Source organism: Giraffa tippelskirchi, chromosome 3 (genome assembly GCF_054371585.1).
Source record: "Giraffa tippelskirchi isolate mGirTip1 chromosome 3, T2T-mGirTip1v1.2.pri, whole genome shotgun sequence".
NCBI lineage: Eukaryota > Metazoa > Chordata > Mammalia > Artiodactyla > Giraffidae > Giraffa > Giraffa tippelskirchi.
The window spans coordinates 12202735-12221604 of record NC_137277.1 but is presented as its reverse complement, the minus strand read 5'-3'; the positions used below and the strand labels follow the sequence as shown (position 1 = coordinate 12221604).

Sequence of the window (18870 nt, the reverse complement as noted above, 5' to 3'; positions counted from 1 at the left end):
TCTCCTTGCTACTCTCTGGAAGTCTGCATTCAGATGGATATATCTTTCCTTTTCTCTTTTGCCTTTTGCCTCTCTTCTTTTCTCAGTTATTTGTAAGGCCTCCTCAGACAACCATTTTGCCTTTCTGAACATGTGTATTTCATGAAGGGGCTTGGGTGGTGTATGCACCTTCATGAAGGGGCTTCAGCAGAGGGATTTAACATAGAATAAGGGAAAATGTTGACGGAGTTTAAGTTTTAGTTGATTGAAATCACAAAGTCAGAAAAGATCAACATCATCGTTCTTTATTTTTCCTCCACACTGGTAACTGAGCATGCAGTTACCACCCTCCACCTAGTGGGAGGGAGAGTGGGGGTGTGGGGGAAAGGGGGGTGAGAGGGACTTAGTTCCTGTAGCACAACTCAAAGCTGTGTATCAGATTGTTATGTCCAGCCCTTGAGGAGGAACTAGGATTCTTGTTTCATAGCCGAATTATTGTTTCTTGATTGCAATCCTTTGTTCCTTTCAGATCATTAATTACTGAGACCTGTCCAAGGGCAAGCATTGTGGCCAGGCTTAGATCACAAAACAGCTTAGGCGGAAAATGGCTTCTCTTATGTCAAAAAGCTATGCTGAGTTCTTTTCCTCCTAGGACTTCCCCATTCCCCCATCCTATCTGCTTACACTGGGACCTCAACCTTCTCAGAGATATAAGGGACACCTTCCCTGAAGAGGTGGATGGAGCGTAAGACCCCAGCAGGTATCAGTGGAGCTTCCTCCCAAGAACTGGTGTGTCCCCAATCCCCCAGTCCTGTAAAGCCACCCCAAAGTCCCGCGGCCCTGCATGTAGTGGTACCTCTTACCACACGCAGGCCCTAGTCTCACTAGATCAAAACCTGCGCGTGTTAAATGTCTCAAGTATGGCAGAACCCACCCCCCCACCACTTTTGACCTTTGGTTCTCAGTACCCCCTCCCCTTTTTAAATATTTATTTGGCTGCACCAGGTCTTCGTTGGTTTGTGGGATCTAGTTCCCTGACCAGGGATGGAACCCCCTTCATTGGCAACATGGAGTCTTAACCACTGCACCACCAGGGAAGTCCCTATTCCGATTCCATTTGAAAGAGAAATATCACTTCTACAACGGAAGGCAAAAAACTACAAGGCTACGTGAGAATAACCGCTTGAGCGAATGTGGCGCAGGCATGATGGTACGTTGCTAGATAATGCCCAGGAGACCTCAAGGCCGTCCCTTGATACAAGCTGTGCTTAAAACATACACGTTTTTCCAGAGAAACGCCAGGCGGGAGAGAATTTCCAAGTTGGGCCTGGGCTCTGCCCATCTGGCTACACTGATGCCCTGGGGGAGGCAAAAATAGGGTAGGCACTGATCCCATTTTACAAGCGGGGAACCTTCGCTGGAGGCCAAGTGACGGCCCCAGTTCTACGCAGATAAGGTCAGGAACTCAGAAGCCAGGATCTCGTCTGACACAGATCCAGCGGGAGGCGGGCAGTGAGGACGCATCCCGCCGGCAGCCGACGGACTTGCTTCTCCGCGCCCCGCTGGGGTACGGTGACCGCGAGCCTCCCAGACTACGTATCTACTCGGGGGCTGAGAACCCTCCGGCACCGTAGAGCGCTGGCCCCGCCCCGAGGCCCCTCCGGGCCCCACGATTGGTTCCACGGGCAGGGGCGGGGCCGGACGCAGAACTGACGTGACGGCGTCAGGCGCCGCGGGAGCCGCTTCCTGTTGTCAGTGGCGGGGAGGCCGCGGCTTCCCATCCGAGGCTCAGGGGCTGCAGCGGCTGGCAGTGCCCCCGCCCCCTCGCCGCTCCTTTCGGTGAGTTAAGGATCCGGGGCGAGGCGGGCAGCAGAGGGGCGGCGAGGCCGGGACGCATATGGGCAAGGGGACACCAACCCTCTCCGTGAGACCAGACCCCTGGTTGCCTTGAGATTGCCCTGCTTTTGAGCCCTCACCCTTCCCAGCCCAAGCTCCGCGCCCCACTCCAACCCTAGCCTTCAGCCCGCACTGCCGCTGCTGGCCTGTCCCCTCCATTTGCCACTCGTGACCTGACCCTAGAGCCTACCCCCTCCCCCCCGCCATCACCGGTCTCGCGTAAATGCAGCCTCATCCTTGACCTCACTGTAGCCCAGTTCCAAGCCCGACCTTGACCACATGCCTCTGCTTCCCCCCAACACATGTCATCTTCATCTCTCGACCCCTTTGGCGATCCTCATGCCTCACACTGGCCTCGATTCTGGTTCGGTTCGCCCTTTTCATGATCAGCCTTCTTATCCGAATCTTCCACACCCTCTGCTCAGCTCCCCAAGGTATGCCCATCCTGAACACCCCATCTCTGTCCCACTCTCGTTTAAGACCTACCACCAAAGTAGACGCCCTGTTGAGCACACACTTTTCTTTTTGATAACTCTGATTTCAGCCCTTTCTCAAGTCTTACATGCCTCTTGTCTTCACAGACTCAACCCCTCACTTCCTAGCCCACCATAGACTTCCTGTCCATCTCCAACCATCAGAGGACACTCCTGTCCCTAAGTCTTTGCTAAACTGCCCCCGACTCTTGGTGCCCAGTTCTTAGCATCCTCACCCAATCTTATTAAAAATGAGGTCTCCTGCCCTCTCACCTCTGCTGTCCCCATCTCAATTCTACACCCGTTTTTCCCTTAACCCCGTCGCCACTTAGTCTGAGAATTAGTGCAGAGTCCCCCTGCCAACCTCACCAGCTGCCCCTCAACAGCCAAATGTCACTGCTTGCTGGGAGCCCAGCAGTTAGACACGGAGGGGCTTGATGGGTGCAGGCAGGGCCTCAGGTGGTAGGAAAGTGTGGAGAAGTAGAGCTCCTGCCTTGGGTCAGGGTCAGGGAGTTTTTTCCCAGGTGTGTCTGGTCCCCTGGACTTGCCCCCTGAAGTTGTATGTCTGCTGCTGCTAAGTCGCTTCAGTCGTGTCCGACTCTGTGCGACCCCATAGACGGCAGCCCACCAGGCTCCGCCGTCCCTGGGATTCTCCAGGCAAGAATACTGGAGTGGGTTGCCATTTCCTTCTCCAGTGCATGAAAGGGAAAAGTGAAAGTGAAGTCGCTCAGTCGTGTCCGACTCTTAGCGACCCCATGGACTGTAGCCTACTAGGCTCCTCCATCCATGGGATTTTCCAGGCAAGAGTACTGGAGTGGGGTGCCATTGCCTTCTCCGTTGTATGTCTAACATTCATATTAAATGACTTGTGCTGCTGCCGGAATGGTAGATGTCACCAGATACCTGGAAGGTGAAGAATGGCCATTCACCTGGCTCCCCCGTAGCCCGGAGCAGTGGAAGCCATCACTTCCTGTTGGTTGGTTTTCTGGCCGGGAATATTCAGGGAGTACCACTGTGTGGCAGTGTTCCCAGAGCCGTGTCCATGTGTGTTGTCACTTGTGATGGACCGTCACCTGGTGCTCCTGCCAGCTAGAGCTGAGAGCAGACCTGTCCTGACACTGAACACAGGGAACGCAGTGGATGCCAGAGATGATGTTACACGTTGTGAACAGCGTAGGTGAGAGGGCTCCCAGGAGGCTAAGGCTCAGGCGGGTATAGCGGCTGTTGAATCACTTCCTCTTTCTGCAGGTGCTGGATCTTTGAGTTTGGGCCATTTGGTTACCCATGAACATGGGGAGCCCAGATATCTGAGTAGCTGAGGCAGAGGGACATTCCTGAGGCCCCACTTTTAGCATTTATCATCGGCTGGGCTTTGGGGGCACACATTCTCTTCAAATTCTGACGACCTGGCTTTAGAGCCCATTTGGTAGCAATTTTAAAGGGTCCCCAATAGGACCTGTTGTCTTTGTCTGCCATTCATAGTCTTTTTTTTTCATATTTATTTATTTATTTGGCTGCACTGAGTTTTAGTTGTAGCACACAGGATCTTTTTAATTGTGGCATGCAGGATCTAGTTCCCTGACCAGGGATCAAACCTAGGCCCCCTGCATTGGGAGTATGGAATGTTAGCCACTGGAACACCAGGGAAGCCCTCTTGCCATTTACAGTCTTGCTCCTTTGAAAAGTTGAATGCTCTTCTCCCTTCAGTGTCCACCCCCCACCCCGTTAAGATGGGATACGTTGAAATAGTTTTAGCCAGCTGGTAGGGTGGTTTGGTGGAAGGTGTTCCATCCTGGCTGAGAACTGTATACCTCAGCTTCCCTCAGCTTGTGAAATGGAGATTCCTGCCCTGAGCCTTATTTTGGTTTCATTCTTCTGTTTATCCAGTAGATATTTTTTGAGCACCACTATGTGCTGTGCGTTGCTCTAGGCACCAGAAATGCAGTGGTGAATGAGACAGACAAAGTTCCTGTTTTCATTCATTCAGAGTTTGGTCCTTGCTGGAATCCTAAGGATGGGACAAGAATATGGGGGAGATGGGTGTTATTGATGGAAGGAAGGAGGGAGGAAAGAAAACTGCTCTGTCTTCACTGACTTCACATTTCTGGCCTTACTCGCTAGCCATTGGTTTGGGAATCACAGGGCTAGAAATTTCTCTCCTTCTGGCAGGCATCTGATGACTTCAAAGGCCGTTCCACACTCTCCCCACTCCCTTCTCCTGCCTCAGGACACTTGTCCAGAAATGCAGCTGTCTTCAGGTGGAAAGAGGTATAGTTTACTCACTCAGCACCCACGTGTCTGAAAGATCAGCTGCCCTTCTGAATCAGAAGATAACTTTGTCCTTCTTTTCCAACTGAAAACCATGACTCATCAGTTCAGACAGCAGCTGGACGGCTTAAATGCCAGACTGTTCTCAATAGCCCGGTACAGGGTTGGATTCAGACGGTAGAGAGCAGGCTGTTGGGTACGGCTGAGAAGTCTCTAAGGAGAGGAGACTGCTGTTTACTGATGGATGGAGTGTTTCAGAACCGGAGAGGCCCAGCATTTCTTTTCTTCCTTTAGTGTAAGTCTCATCTAAGCCATTCTTTTCTTTTCTTTCTTCCTTGGTCTCTGGAGAGAGTGAAAGTGGACATACATAGAAGGCCAGGCAGCATAAGAAAGAAAAGCAACCAGAACAATTCCTTCCTGTGTGTTGGAACATTTAAGAACAGACAACTGTGAAACCTGGGTACCATGGAAAGGACTTGGCCTCAGCTGGTTGGGACTACAGACTTGATGGGTAAGGTGGTTTGAGTTTCTGAGTGCAAAGTTAATTATTACTTAGTTCGAAAGTAATAAGTTTTGCCTGAAACTCTTGGAACCAAAGACCTGAGACACTTTGATCTGGCGAAAGACACAAGACTTAGAATGAGGAAATCAAAGAGTTCTATCCCTACTGAGCCTCAGTTTTCTCCTCTGTAAAATGAGGATAATCACCCTTCTCTCACAGGATTGTTTTAAGAATTACATGAGATTAGAGGAACTTGAAGCGCTGAGTGCAAGTGAATCGATACTTAGGGAGAGAAGTAGACTTTTCAAGGTTAGGATTTGCCTCAGGGGCAGACAGAAGTCACCTTTTCTGCCAAACTGCACCAGTGGTGTTTGAAGAACCTTTTAGCAGTGTTCCCCACGTTATCCCCTTGCTCTTTTTAGTCTAGGTCTCTCTGCAGCCCCACGCCCCCCGCTTTGGTTTGGTTTTTGGTGTCAGTGAAGAGTGTTCTGAGGACAGGAAGTGAAACCTGTCCCATGGGAAGGTAGACTGGGGGGGCCTGGAGAATGATGGAGTGCTGACCCAGCAGTCAGGAGACCGAGCCCCATTCTGGTTCCATCAGCGAGTTCTCGTGTCATCAACCATCACACTCCTGCCTCTGAGCTGTTTCCTGCCTCCCCGAGACATGCTGGGGCAGACCTGCATAGGTGGGGTGCTTTGGCATCTTGCAAAGAAAGGTGTGCCCTAAAGTGTGGCATGAACCCCAGAGCCTCAGTCCTGTCTTGTGAATAATCAAGTGGCCGTTGCCTTCTGAACTCCTCTGCGCTGTCATTCTGTAGCTTTTCTGACACTTGGTTTTAAAAGCGACAGGTACGTGTCTGGCCCTGCTCTGACCTCTCAGCGTCAGTCTACGTTTGAAGAGACCGTTTCTGGCCTGGAGCACCTGCGCACTAACAGGCTTCCCCCCCCCCCCCCCCGCTACCCACCCCACCCCGCCCCTGAAGATTATTTTCAGTTAATTCGTTATGAGGCCTTAATGAACCCAGGCTATCGTTCGGGTTGCTGAGGCCTAAAGCCTTTCCTGTCCTGACCTGTAGCTGGTTGAGGGAAGGGCGGCTGTGGGGCTTGAGGCTCCCTCCAGAAGAGGCAGGCCCGAGGGGAGGCCTGTGGCCACTGGAATTACTGAAGGGGATTGGCGCCCAGGGTCTTGGAGCCAGAACACTTGGATTTGGCCTCCTGAGCCCCACAAAGTGGCCTGGAAGGAACATTGTCCAGAGGGACTGTCTGTAACACCCGTCCTCCCGCCTGGGGCGCTGGTGGCCAGAGACTGGACGAGGGCCCGAGAATCCCTATAGGTGGGAGGGGGAATGAGGTGAGGGTGAGGCAGTAAGACAGGGCCTGAGGCCAAGGGTTGCATCCTGTGGTCTATCACGCCCTGACCAGGGCTGGCTCTGCAGGGGCCACCCTCCAAACCCCTCTCTCACTCCGTGTGTCTTTACTGGGGGAGGTCAGCTCTGGGTCCTGTTTACCCTCTGCCAGCTCCAGGGACCAGGGACTGAATCAGACCATCTCCCACTATTAAGGGCCACGCTGCCTCTGTCACTTCCAAGTGTCGCGCTCACGTCCTCCTGTAAACCTTTCCCCCCAGGCTGACCTCGGTGTCCCCCTTCAGCCCCTCAACCTGGACCCCCAGGCCTCCCTGCCCTCTTGTCCCTCCCTGCCTTAGCCCTCGCCCACACCCACCTCTTCCAGAAGGGAGGTGATCACACTCCGTCAGTCTGAGGGTTTCCCTTGAGCAGGGGTGACCCTTGTCCTGGCAGTGGGTGGTGGAGTTGGCCACTTACCAGCCCCGAAATCTTGGGAATTTCCTTGACCCGCATCAGCTTCTGTTTCTTATCTGCCAGACTAAGACAATAAAACACTCTCAGGGTGGTTATGAGAAATGAGTGAGGCGATATATGTAAAAGGTACAAAACCCATTGAGCGTGACTTGGTTTTAGTATCGTCTTTGGGCCGTGAGTTTCGGTTGATTGTTTTTTTGGCTGCGCCACGTGGCATGTGGGATCAGTTTCCCGACCAGGGATTGAACTCACAGCCCCTGCAATGGAAACATGGAGTCTTAACCACTGGACTGCCATGGGACTCGCATGGGCCATGAGTTTTTGAGAGCAGAGACAGCAATAACTCTTTTTTCTTTTCTTTTTTTGGTGTCCCCTCATGCTCAGCTGTGTGGCCACTCGAGATTTGTTTAGATGTGAGTGTGCCTGTCCAGTCCTGGTCTGTACAAGTTGCTGGGGTGGGACCAGGCAGCAGCCCCCTCAGGTTCAGGCCAAAGTCCCCACCATCCCCCACTGTGCCATCCTTGGCCTAGTTGCCTCAGGAGAAAGCCAGCTGCCCCAAGAGATGTCCCTGCATACTGACTGGAGCTGCCTGCACACACTTATTTAGGCAGTGGCATTCTTTGCCTGTAAATTTGGACGGCCACGTCCACTAGGGTTAGAGATACCATTTATCCTTGGTAAATATCAGGCCCTGTGCTTGTCGCTGTCCACACTCATAGTCTCCATCCGAGAGGTCTGATATCTGCCCCAGTGTGCCGAGTTGGTTAGTGGCAAATTGAGATTAGAACCCGTGTTGTTACCTTTAGACATGTGCCTAGCTGTTCAGGCTAGACCCTCATGGCCCAAAGGAGAAGCAGCAGTGTGGCAGGACTGCCCTTCCATCTGAAGCCATGTCAGTTGTACTTTTCCCTGCTGAGCTGGCCGAGCCTGGGCTAGGAGAGGAGTCAGGGGACAGTTGCAAGGCCCAGGCCCTGAATGTGAATTGTGAGCTCCTGTTCCTCAGCCCCTGTGGGCTCTTGGCCCCTTCAGCTGCAGTAGTCCCCTTGCACCCTCAGCTCTGTATCAGATCTGCCTTTCATCTCCTGCCTTTTTGTGCCAGTGTTTGGTGTGGCGTAAAGGGCCCTTTCTGGGCTTCCCTGGTAGCTCAGCTGGTAAAGAATCCTCCTGCAGGACAGGAGACCCTGGTTTGATTCCTGAGTCGGGAAGATCCCCTGGAGAAGGGATAGGCTACCCACTCCAGTATTCTTGGGCTTCACTGGTGCTCAGACGGTAAAGAATCCACCTGCAATGTGGGAGACCTGGGTTCAGTCCCTGGGTTGAGAATATCCCTCGGAGGAGTGCAGGGCAGCTCACTCCAGTATCCTTGCCTGGAGAATCCCCATGGACAGAGGAGCCTGGCGGGCTACAGTCCATGGGGTCACAAAGAGTCAGACATGACTGAGCGACTAAGCACAAAGGGCCCTTTCTACCCACCTGTTGGGACAGACCCACCCTTGCACCCAGGACTCCTCTCCTCATGAGGTCCAATCCATCAGCCTTTTTTTCCTTCCTTATTTCCTTCCTTAAAATCTACTCTCATTTTCACTTTTGTATTCAAAGTCCTTTCAGTTGCAGTTTGTGTAAGATGAGGATGAGGTGCGGGGAAGAGGCGGGCTGGCGCAGCGACTGTCTCTATGGACATGTCTGTCCCTGCAGGTGTCATGTGATTCTCCTGGGGAGCTGCTGCTGGAGTGGAAATGCTCTCAGGGGTGGAGAATGGACTGGACCCCCGGGCTGCCATCCCGGTAGGCAACAAGGGATGATCAGGGTGGGGAAAGGGGTGCCTGGGACAGCCATGTCTTTGTTTTTTCTCACTTTGAAATGGATTAGCACTGTTCAGAAAGAGAAGCCTCGGGTTGAGAAAAAGTTGCTCCCAAAAGATCCTGCCCAATATCATCTTATTGGTGATAGAATGGGGATTTACAAAAAACAATGGGGATTGATATAGGTTACCTGAAGACCAAGGATTTCTCCAAAGATATATACCGATGACCAATAACTACGTAAAAGATGCTCAATATCATTAGACGTTAGACAAAGACAAATCAAAGCCATAATGAGGAAAATAGAAGTAAAGTCACTAGTGTAGGAAACAAACTTATGGTTATCAGGGCAGAAGGGAGGGGGAGGGATAAATTGGGAGATTGGGACTGATATACACACTACTATATATAAAATAGATAACTAATAAGGACCAATACTTTGGCCACCTGATGCGAAGAGCCGACTCACTGGAAAAGACCTTGATGCTGGGAAAGATTGAGGGCAGGAGAAGGGGGCAACAGAGGATGAGATGGTTGGATGGCATCACTGAATCAATGGACATGCACTGGGGGCACGTCTCCCTCTCCTTCACAAACTCCAGGAGATAGTGAAGGACAGGCAAGCCTGGCATTCTACAGTCCATGGGGCTGCAAAGAGTCGGACACGACTTAGCGACTGAACAACAACAACAATGAGCACCTGCTGTGTAGCACAGGTCAATACTCCATACTCTGTAATAGCCTCTATGGGAAAACAATCTTTTTTTTTTAAAAGGGTGGAGATATATATATATAACTGATTCACTCCGCTGTGCCCCTGAAACTAACACAACATTATAAATCAACTATACTCCAATAAAAATTTTAAAAATAAAATGGTAAGGGAAAATAAAAGCCATAATGAAGGACTTCCCAGGTAGTCCGGTGTTTAAGACTCTTGAGTTTCCATTGCAGGAGGTGTGGGTTAACTCCCTGGTAAGGGAACTAAAATCCCACATGCCAAGCAGTGTGTGTGTGTGGGGGGAAACCATGTTGAGATACTTCTTCATACCTACTAGGATGGCTGTAATGAAAGTGGCAGACAATAATAAGTGTTGGTGAGGTTGTAGAGAAGTTGGAACCCCCATCTCTTGCTGGTGGGAGTGTAAAATGGTATAGCTATTGTGGAAAACACTTTGATAGTTCCTCAAAAAGTGAAACAGTGTTACATACAACCCAGCAATTCCATTCCTAGGTATATACCCAAGAGAACTGAAAACATGTCTACACAGAAACTTGAACATGAATGTTCATAGCAATGCTGCAGCCAAAAAAGTGGAAACAACCCAAATATCTATTAATTGACGAATGCGTAAATAAAATGTGATATATCCATGCAATGGAATATTATTTGGCAATAAAAAGGAATGAACTACTGATCCAAGCTACAACACCGACAAACTTGAAAACATGCTAAGTGAAAGAAGTCAGACACAAAAGGCTACATGTTGTTTGATTCCATTTATATGCAATGTCCAGAAAATAGGCAAATCCATAGAGACAGAAAGTAGATCAGTGGTTGCCAGAGGTTGGGGGAGGAAGGGAATAGTGAGTGATTACTAATGGGTACAGGGTTTCTTTTGAGGGTAATGAAATGTTCTAAAATTAGATAGTAGAAATGGTTGCAGTTCTGCGACGCCCCCAATAGTTGGAACAAAGTCCGCTTGAGATTGGAAATGACTTTCGGGCTTGTCAGAAGCGCACCTCCACCCGCAGCTGCCCCCCTCCCGAGCCCAGCGCGGAGCAGCCGGGTTTGAGGATGTCAGCGAGCAGCCAATCAGCGCCCGCGGCCTAAGGTGAGAGATGAGTCTGTAGTTCAGCCTGTCAATCACGCGCCCCTCCCGCCCGGCCCAGGAGTCGGGCTCGGGGAAGGGCATCGCCCAGCAAACTTGGGCAAAGCCCGCGCCCCGGACCCAGTGGGAACTTGAGGGGGGTATACGGCACCTCGGACCCTCCGTTGTCCCGGAACCGCCGCGGCCCCCCGCCAGCCAGGTTTAGGGAGCCGGGGCTGTAACTGGGGTGTTCACGTGGTGCCGGGCTGGCGTGGGTATTGACGGGTGGCTCCTTTTCTCTGCAGAGACCGTGACCTCTAGGGACTTGGGCCCGTGAGGAATCGAGAGTAGAAAGCACAAGGATGTTTCCAGAAGCTTCGCTCGGGCAGGACAAGATCCGAGGGTCTCAGAGGGGGTTGGGAAATTCTACCCCTCCTAGCCTCCCGAGCCCGCGAGCGGGCCGGGCCCCTCGACCCGGCCGCGGGAGGTGGCTTCCAGGGTCTTCGAGAGGCGAGCAGAAGGGTCCGCGGAGGCTCGCAGGTCTGGCTGCGGGTGGCGCCGGGGGGACCGAGCCGAGTGTCCTGTGAGTCTTTAGTCAGGGATCAGATCGGTATCGGGACCTCCTGCTGCCTTTGCATTTCCTGCAACTGACACCAGCGGCCAGTTGCATTTCCTGCGTGCGGAGCCTTGTCACTTTCTCCTCCTTGAGGGGTTCAGGCCTGGCCTCAAGCTCAGGTCCGAAGGACACCCGCAGTCCCATTTGAATCTTCTGGGTGAACAGTTTACCGCGCGTGAAACGCAGTAGCCCCACCAGGGAAGCCGCTAGGGTCCTCAGGGGAGCTTGCTGCCAAGAGACCCCCTTCCCTGCCCACCTCTCCTGCCTAAGGCTCTGGGCTCCAACCTGGGACTTGGTGATAATGCCCCCCATCTCTGTGTGCACACCAAAGGTATCTAAATACCCCACCCCTGGCTGTAAGAAACAAGTCTTTCCAAGGCCTCCCTGGGTTCTTTCTCTCCACTCCTTCCCCAGAGTCAAGGAATTAGGTCTGCCTTGAGCGGTGCTGAGATTGACGCCAGATTTGGGGGCCCTTGACCTTTATCACCTGGATGCCTGCTCCCCAACGCTGCTCCCAGGCCACTCAAGGCCCCTGCAGGCACTCTGGGTGGGGGCAGGAGCAGGGCTGGAGCATCCCTGGGCCTGGGGCAAAGATAGTGAGGCCAAAAAGAGGGGTTGAGGACAGTGACTCCTGGAACTGTATCAGGAGGCTGACCCGCAGTGCTGCGAGGCCGGGAATGGCAGAGTCGCCAATGGGTGGGGGCTTGGCTGGGGGAAGTCCGTGCCAGGGGGCCAGACATTCCTGGCCTTTGATCTAGGCCACCCATGCCTATAGCTTGAACCCACTGCCCCTGCCCATCCTGAGAGCCCTCAGCGCACAAGGCTGTGATGGGTGCGGGGAGCTTGGAAAACTGGCCCGGGGGCATCAAGGGTCGGGAGAGCCGCCTGGGCTTGTCATGGCTTCTGGCGCGTTCCTAGCCCGGTGCGCGACTGGAGGAGGGGTGGGTGGCGGTGTGCTGGTTGGAGATGAAAGAGAGGAGGGGAGGAAAGGGGAGAATAGGGAAAGATAGAGTAGTGAAAATAGAGAGCGCGTGAGCGAGGGCCTGAGAGAGAAAGAGCAAAGAGCGGGAGAGACGAGAGCGAGGGGAAACTAGCAGAGGGAGCCCGCGGAGAAAGAAGGGGAAGAATCTGGGAGGGAGAGGCAGAGATGGGGAAGGATGAGAGAGGTGAAGAGAAAGCCCCAACCTGCCCAGGACAGTGGATGGGGGTGGAGACTGCAGAGATGGGGACCTTCAGAGATGGCCCTGTGGCAGGCTGATTTCTGATTCACCTGGAAACTGGGTTGCGGGGGATCTGCCATTTTCCCTGACCTTGGAACCTCAGGGCCCTGACTCGAGGGGGCAGAGAGCCCTCCGCACACATCCTTCCTGGCCTGCTAAATTCTACCCGGAGCTCTGCCCTCCCCAACGGGGAGCTCTCCGATGGTTTTTCTGCGTGCTCGAACTCCAATCCTGCCTGATAGTTTGGGAGGCTTCGGAACCCCACATTGTCTTTATTAGAGCTGAAGAGGACTGCCTTTCCCTGGCCACCAAGACACCACTATGGATGCAATGTGGCCAGGATGGGGTGGGGGTGGGGGTGTGTGAGGGGGAAGAAGGATTAGATGGCTTCTTTGGGGTCATGTCTGGGTCCCAAGATTCCATAGGTGCCAGCCTGGGAGGTGGGGGCAGGAGATCCTGAAGGCTGTGGGAGGGGTGGGGTGGGGGTTGACTTGCCCAAGCAGCGACCCCAGGTTGAGCAGGCAAGCCTGGCCATTCCCTGAAGGGATACATGTATCCTGATGCCTCCTCCAGGCAGCCCGGGAGCACCGGGAGACCCGGGGCGTGAGCCTGGGGAAGAGAATGGAAGCTGAGACAGGGTCACAAGTGGGCGGTAAGGTGGAATCCTGGACTTGTGCTGGCTTCACAGCCCGAGGAAGGAAGGAAGGAGAGCCCCGGAGAGGCGGTGTGGGAACCTGCTAATGGCACAGCCCAGGCGCCCTGGAGGATGGAAGCTGTGTGGGGATTTCCCCCCACTTGAAAGCTCCCCAGAAGAGGGGATTCCTGAGCCCTTTCCCCTCCCCTGCCAGGTGTCCTTCCTTCAACACAGGCTTAATTTCCTTCCTCCCGCCAGCCCAACGCTGCCGGTGGGAACGCAGGAATGGTCCCTGCCCAGGAGGGGGAGGACACCCCCGAGCCACGTGTCACAAACGGAAACACCCTCTGTCTCCTGGGCATCCGAACCGCACTCGATAGGGAAAGGGTTAAATTCACTCCAGGGCCAGCCAGGCTGGGGCAGAGTGGTGTGGGGGCGGTGGAGGCGTCGGTGTTGGACCCCGAGGCCTCCGCCTGCGTGGTAAGGTGGCCTCTTGAAAGCGGCCTAGGGGCTGAGGGCTGGCACGTGGGAAGCACTCTGGGTTGTGTGAGGACAACCAGTTACTTGACTGCCCGTCCCCGTCCCACTCCCACCGCTCTAGCTGCCCCAGGTTCACTTCGACGTGCGCTCCCTGGGGACGTGCGCTCCCCGGGGGGGCATGCCGTCAGCGGGTGAGTATTCAGCGCCGCTCGACCCGGCTCCCTGCGGAGCCACCGCCGAGACAAAGGACGGGGCAGCCCGGCCCCCCCACCCCGCGCTTCACTTGTGCTGGGAACATGCTTGAAGGCCGCTGGGGCCCAGGAGCCGGGAGCCCGGACCAGCCTGGGGAGGATGAAGGGAGAGAGGGCAAAGCCTCTACGGGCCGGGGCGGGGCGGAGGTGGGGGGAGATGCAGCAAGTGCTAATGGCCTGCAACCTCGACTCTTGCAGGGAACCGCACGAAGACAGCGCGTGGGGGCTTTGTCCCAGAGGGAGCTCGGGGATGGCGAGGGGCTTTGAACTTTACCACCAAGAGCTGCAAGAGTCTCTCTAAAGAACAGTTTCAAGCGAGGTTCTCCTTGGAAGCCTCTGGAAAGCTAGACAACAGGAGAGGGCAACCTGGGGGCAGGTGGTTCCTAGCGTGGATGATGGGTGCAGGACTTAATCGAACAAGATTTCTTTCAACTGCCCAGTATAGAGGGAGCGTCTTGGAACCGCTGGAAGCCTGCTCTGGGTAAGCACATAGGTGAGTAACATTAACGCCTACGGAAGCCAGCCTCTCTGTCGCCCAGCCCCGGCGCGCCCCCTGGCGGCGGTACTGATAATAAGGCAGGAAGTCTGTGGCAGAGGAAGGTGGCCCCGCCCCGCCCCGCCCCGCGCGCGCACCCGCGGCTGGAAGCAGAAGCCTTCCTTGGTGAGCAGCCCGGATCTTTGGGGATCCCGGTTAAGTAGGCATCCTCGTGAGTGAATGCCTTTAATCTACTTCGCAATCCCCGAGCTTAGCTAAGGATCAGGTGTGCGTGGCTTTAGGCTCCCTCTCCTCCCCACCCAGGTGGCTCCCTTGGGAGAGCGGGCCGCGCGCCAAGCTGCAGGACGCAGACTGGCCGGTGTGAGGCCCCGGGCTTCCACTCCTGGGCACCAGCAGGCGGTGGCCGTGTGGCCGCCTCAACCTTATGTCGAGGTGTGGAAGGCTGCAGATAGCCGGGTGATGTCACTGAGTCCTTCCTGGCCTGGCCCACCCACTGGTACCCCTAGATCACAAGTGCCACCTGTGGGACCATAAGAGGTTTTCCCTGTCACAGTAGTTCCTCTTGTCTTAGTCCTCTCTAGTTCCCCAAGGGCATTTTGGAAAGTGATTTGGGGTCAAAGTCCTTTAGAAGGGAGGGGGCTACCGAAAATTGGGGTGAGGGGGGCGCCCCTGGCCAGCTGCTTGTCATCTCTGAGTCTCCTCTCTTCCATCCAGGTGGGTGATACTTTGTATCTCATAGGGAGCTGTCAGCGTTAAATGAGAACCGTGCCGACAGAACGCCAGACCGCGAATGCTGCTGCTGCTGCTGCTGCTAAGTCGCTTCAGTCGTGTCCGACTCTGTGCGACCCCGTAGATGGCAGCCCACTGGGCTCCACCGTCCCTGGCATTCTCCAGGCAAGAATACTGGAGTGGGTTGCCATTTCCTTCTCCAGTGCATGAAAGGGAAAAGTGAAAGTGAAGTCGCTCAATCGTGTCCGACTCTTAGCGACCCCACGAACTGTGGCCTACCAGGCTCCTCCATCCATGGGATTTTCCAGGCAAGAGTACTGGGGTGGGGTGCCATTGCCTTCTCCGATCCAGGGAGGCAGGTTTCTGTAAACAAGAAAACAGAAGCTGTGCTGATGCCTGGCCCTGCCCGGTGCCCCTAGCTTCCCCTTCTCCGGCCAGCCCCACCCCAAACCACCCCCACCTGCCCCACCCTTGGCCTATAAAATCCGCACACCCTCTATTCCACTTGAACAGTGGTTTGGAGTGGCACCATGCAGCTGAATTTCAGTGGCCTTCGGGCCCTGGTGACAGGAGCAGGAAAAGGTGAGTGTGAGCCAGGCAGGTGGCAGTGTGACAGAAACTGAGGTTAGAGAGCAAAGTGCGCAGACCCAGAGCCTCACAGGCCCGTGTTGCGGCCTGCACGTTCCCTTTGTGCCTGTCATAGCCTGCCCTGCTGGCAGGCGCCCCTCACTCCAGCCGCTGAACCCGCCAAAGTGGGCCTGCACTGCTCCCTACCACCCAGCAGGCCCCACTGGGACAGGACACCAGCCTCTCCCTGGTCAATGCCCCCTGAGAGGACGGCCCTCAGACTCAGTCTGGGCAGATGGCGCATCTAGCCAAGGCCTCTTCCATGGGCCCAGCAGAAAGGGGCTGCCCTCTGGGCCTCCCTTGGCCAGATCCTGGCTGTCCAGATCCCTGCCTCCCGCCACCTCCTGGGCCAACACCCTTCTGGTCAGCACCCTCTCATCACTCTTTCCTGAGCAGCATATCTGCAGCCCCCATCCACAGTCTTGGTCCAGACTTGTTGGGCCACCTTCCTGCCTGGTGAACCCCTGTAGGGATCGGACGGGACACGGTGAAGGCCCTTCATGCCTCAGGAGCCAGAGTGGTGGCCGTGAGCCGCATCAACGCTGACCTGGTCAGCCTCTCCAAGGAGGTGAGGTGTGCAGGCCTAGCGTGACCCGGGGCTGTGACCCTTGGGGATGCCTCATAAGCCTGCCAGGACCACCCCTTTGGTCACCGGCCAATGCCTCCCCACAGTGCCCCGGGATAGAGCCTGTGTGTGTGGATCTGGGTGACTGGGAGGCCACGGAGAAGGCTCTGGGTGGTGTGGGCCCTGTGGACTTGCTGGTGAACAATGCCGCCGTGGCACTGATGAGGCCCTTCTTGGAGACCACCAAGGAGGTCTTTGACAGGTGAGGAGGAGGAAAGGAAGTCGACGGGACAGGGCTGCCCAGGACATGGTTCAGGTGTGACCATGGTCTGTCTGCTGTCTCCCCAGATCCTTCAGTGTGAACCTGCGCTCTGTGTTCCAGGTGTCCCAGGTGAGGCAGTGGGAGGCTGTGGCTCAGCACTGACATGGCCCAGGTGGGGGTGTGGTGGGCTCAGGCCATGCCCTGTCTTGGCTTCCAGATCGTGGCCCGGGGCATGATCAACCGTGGAGTGCCTGGCTCCATTGTCAGTGTCTCCAGCATGGTGGCCCATGTCACCTTCCCCAACCTAGCTGCCTACAGTGAGTCCCTTTGCCCAGTTTTGAGCCCCTATTCCCGGCAGGAGAAGTTGGCTCCCGGCCTGGGCTTCATGCAAAGCCTGCTGAAACCTTAAGGATCCTCAGTGCTGCCTTCTCCTCACAGGCTCCACCAAGGGTGCAATGACCATGCTGACCAAATTCATGGCCATGGAGCTGGGACCACACAAGGTAGGCATGGGGGCCCTGGGAGTGCCAGGGACCCAGGCCTGAGAAGGCACGCAGGGTAGGGGTAAGGTGGGTGGTGGTTGGCAAGGTTGGTGCCTGGGGTAGGGGGCTTCAGGGGGTGAGTGAGCAAGCTCAGTCGGGGCCGTGAGGGCGGGGTTCATACACCGTCTGAGGCCGCCCCTCTGGCCCCTCCGGCCCCAGATCCGGGTGAACTCCGTGAATCCAACGGTGGTGCTGACAGCCATGGGCCAAAAAGTCTCCGCTGACCCTGAGTTGGCCCAGAAGCTGAAGGAGCGCCACCCGCTGAGGAAATTTGCAGGTCGGGGGGCTTCGCGGAGTGGCGGGCGCGGCTGGGGCGGCTGGCCAGAGCCAGCCGGGCCGAGCCGCGCTGACCCCGCCCGCCACCCGCTGCAGAGGTGGAAGACGTGGTTAACAGCATCCTCTTCCTGCTCAGCGACCGCAGCGCCTCCACCAGCGGGTCGGGTATCCTCGTGGACGCCGGGTACCTGGCCTCGTAAAGCGCCACGCTCTGGGAGCAACCGGGATGGTGCGCGGCCGAGCCTCGCCCCGCCTCCACGCCCCGCCGCCCCGCCTTCAGGCCTCCAGGACCACCAGGGAACACGTCTCCACGCCCTAGACCACGCCCCCGACGCCATCCACGTCCACGCCCAGACAACTACCTGCAGGCCCCGCCCACGGTTTGGTCCCACCTCCACGACACACTTCGGCTGCGCCCCACCAGCCTGCAACCCCATACCTGCCCCACCCTGCCCACCCCCGAACCAAGCCACATTCCTCCACATCCACACCCAATGTGTGGGTGCCAGGAGACCCGGTCCCTGTCGCTCCCACCCACTGTGTGGTCCAATGTGCTAGGGTGGATTTGCCTGAATAAATAGAAGCCATTCTCCTGAAACTAGTAGCCTTGCCAGGGCTCTGGATGAGCTTGCCCCAAGGGTAGGGAGGGGAGAATCAGGGACTGAGCACATATTAATCTTACAAGAGGTAGAGAGGGGGCAGATCCAAAGCCAAAGGAATTCCACAGCTGACCTGTGACTTTGATCTGAATGGCTGTGTTTCCTTGTCTTTGTTGTCCATGCCCCTGCTACACCCAACCTTCTCTGTGCAGAGGGCAGCCTCCACCCAATTTTCCTTCCCTGTGGTTCTGGCTCTGACTTTCAGCCCAGCACCCCCTGCCCTGACTACCTTTGGCTGGAGAAGTAAGTAAGAAGGTCTGAGGAACTGTGTGGAGATGCTCTGGACCATCCCTAGGGAAGATGGGCCTGAGCTCCCAGCCCTGGTGTGAAGGAGGCAGTGGGGGTGCTGGGCCACTATAGTTTCTCCAACCCTGAGAAACCCAGTTTCACCTTGGGGCACACCTTCCCCCACAAGACCACCCATGAAGAGGGCAGCCCCAGCTGGGGAAGTGTCCAGAGCTACTGCCCTGCCTGTTCCTTGCCTGATCCCGGACACAAGAGCCCTGCAGCTGGGGCAGCTAGAGGGTCTCCTGGGCCCTGCTGGGATTCAGTTGTGCTTGCCCTGGTCAGCTTCCTGCAGGACCCATGCCATCTGAGTGTGTGATGAGGGCCTGAGGTGGTCAGTCAGCTGGCCTGGTGCAGTGTACAACCCTGGGCAAGGGGGCAAGAGACAAGGGACTGGGGTGGGGCTGTCCAGGCAATGGTAGCACTGGGTTCAGAGAGCAAAGGGCAATTCTGCTCAGCCTCAGGGCTTCCAGAGCAAGGTCTGTGCCAAAACTGATCTGGATCAATGCAACTGGCCCACTCTGGGAGTTGCTGATGGACAGGAAAGTTTGGTGTGTTGCAGTCCATGGGTTCGCAAAGAGTCGGACACAACTGAGCGACTGAATTGAACTGGCCCACAGAGGATCACGGGACAAAGAAAGGATTTGGACACCATTCTGGGGGGCCAGGAAAAGCCA

General features: G+C 55.6%; 1 protein-coding gene across 13 annotated transcripts; it reads left to right on the top strand.

Moving 5' to 3' along the window:
- The first annotated feature begins 1727 nt into the window (after nt 1-1727).
- LOC145541057 (carbonyl reductase [NADPH] 2) lies at nt 1728-17847 on the top strand. 13 transcript variants are annotated; one of them, XM_081576387.1, is made up of 13 exons: nt 1728-1818; nt 8634-8722; nt 10389-10575; nt 10857-11134; nt 13951-14245; nt 14988-15285; nt 16075-16172; nt 16277-16431; nt 16518-16560; nt 16649-16748; nt 16870-16934; nt 17133-17250; nt 17386-17847. In XM_081576387.1, exons 8-13 carry the CDS (start codon nt 16391-16393, stop codon nt 17805-17807), a joined length of 789 nt encoding a protein of 262 aa, XP_081432513.1. In that variant the 5' UTR covers nt 1728-1818; nt 8634-8722; nt 10389-10575; nt 10857-11134; nt 13951-14245; nt 14988-15285; nt 16075-16172; nt 16277-16390; the 3' UTR covers nt 17808-17847. The 13 variants fall into 13 exon arrangements, with proteins under 13 accessions (XP_081432513.1, XP_081432514.1, XP_081432516.1 ...); XM_081576388.1 differs by having other exon boundaries at nt 14988-15291; XM_081576390.1 differs by having other exon boundaries at nt 10857-14245; nt 14963-15559; nt 17346-17847.
- The last annotated feature ends 1023 nt before the right edge of the window (nt 17848-18870 follow it).

What these genes read in the sequence shown, in the direction of transcription:
- LOC145541057 (XM_081576383.1), top strand. Translation starts at nt 16,391, where the DNA reads ATGAGGCCCTTCTTGGAGACCACCAAGGAGGTCTTTGACAG. An exon ending in ACCAAGGAGGTCTTTGACAG is followed by an intron (nt 16,432 to 16,517) that starts GTGAGGAGGAGG and finishes CTGTCTCCCCAG; the next exon opens with ATCCTTCAGTGTGAACCTGC. An exon ending in CTGTGTTCCAGGTGTCCCAG is followed by an intron (nt 16,561 to 16,648) that starts GTGAGGCAGTGG and finishes CTTGGCTTCCAG; the next exon opens with ATCGTGGCCCGGGGCATGAT.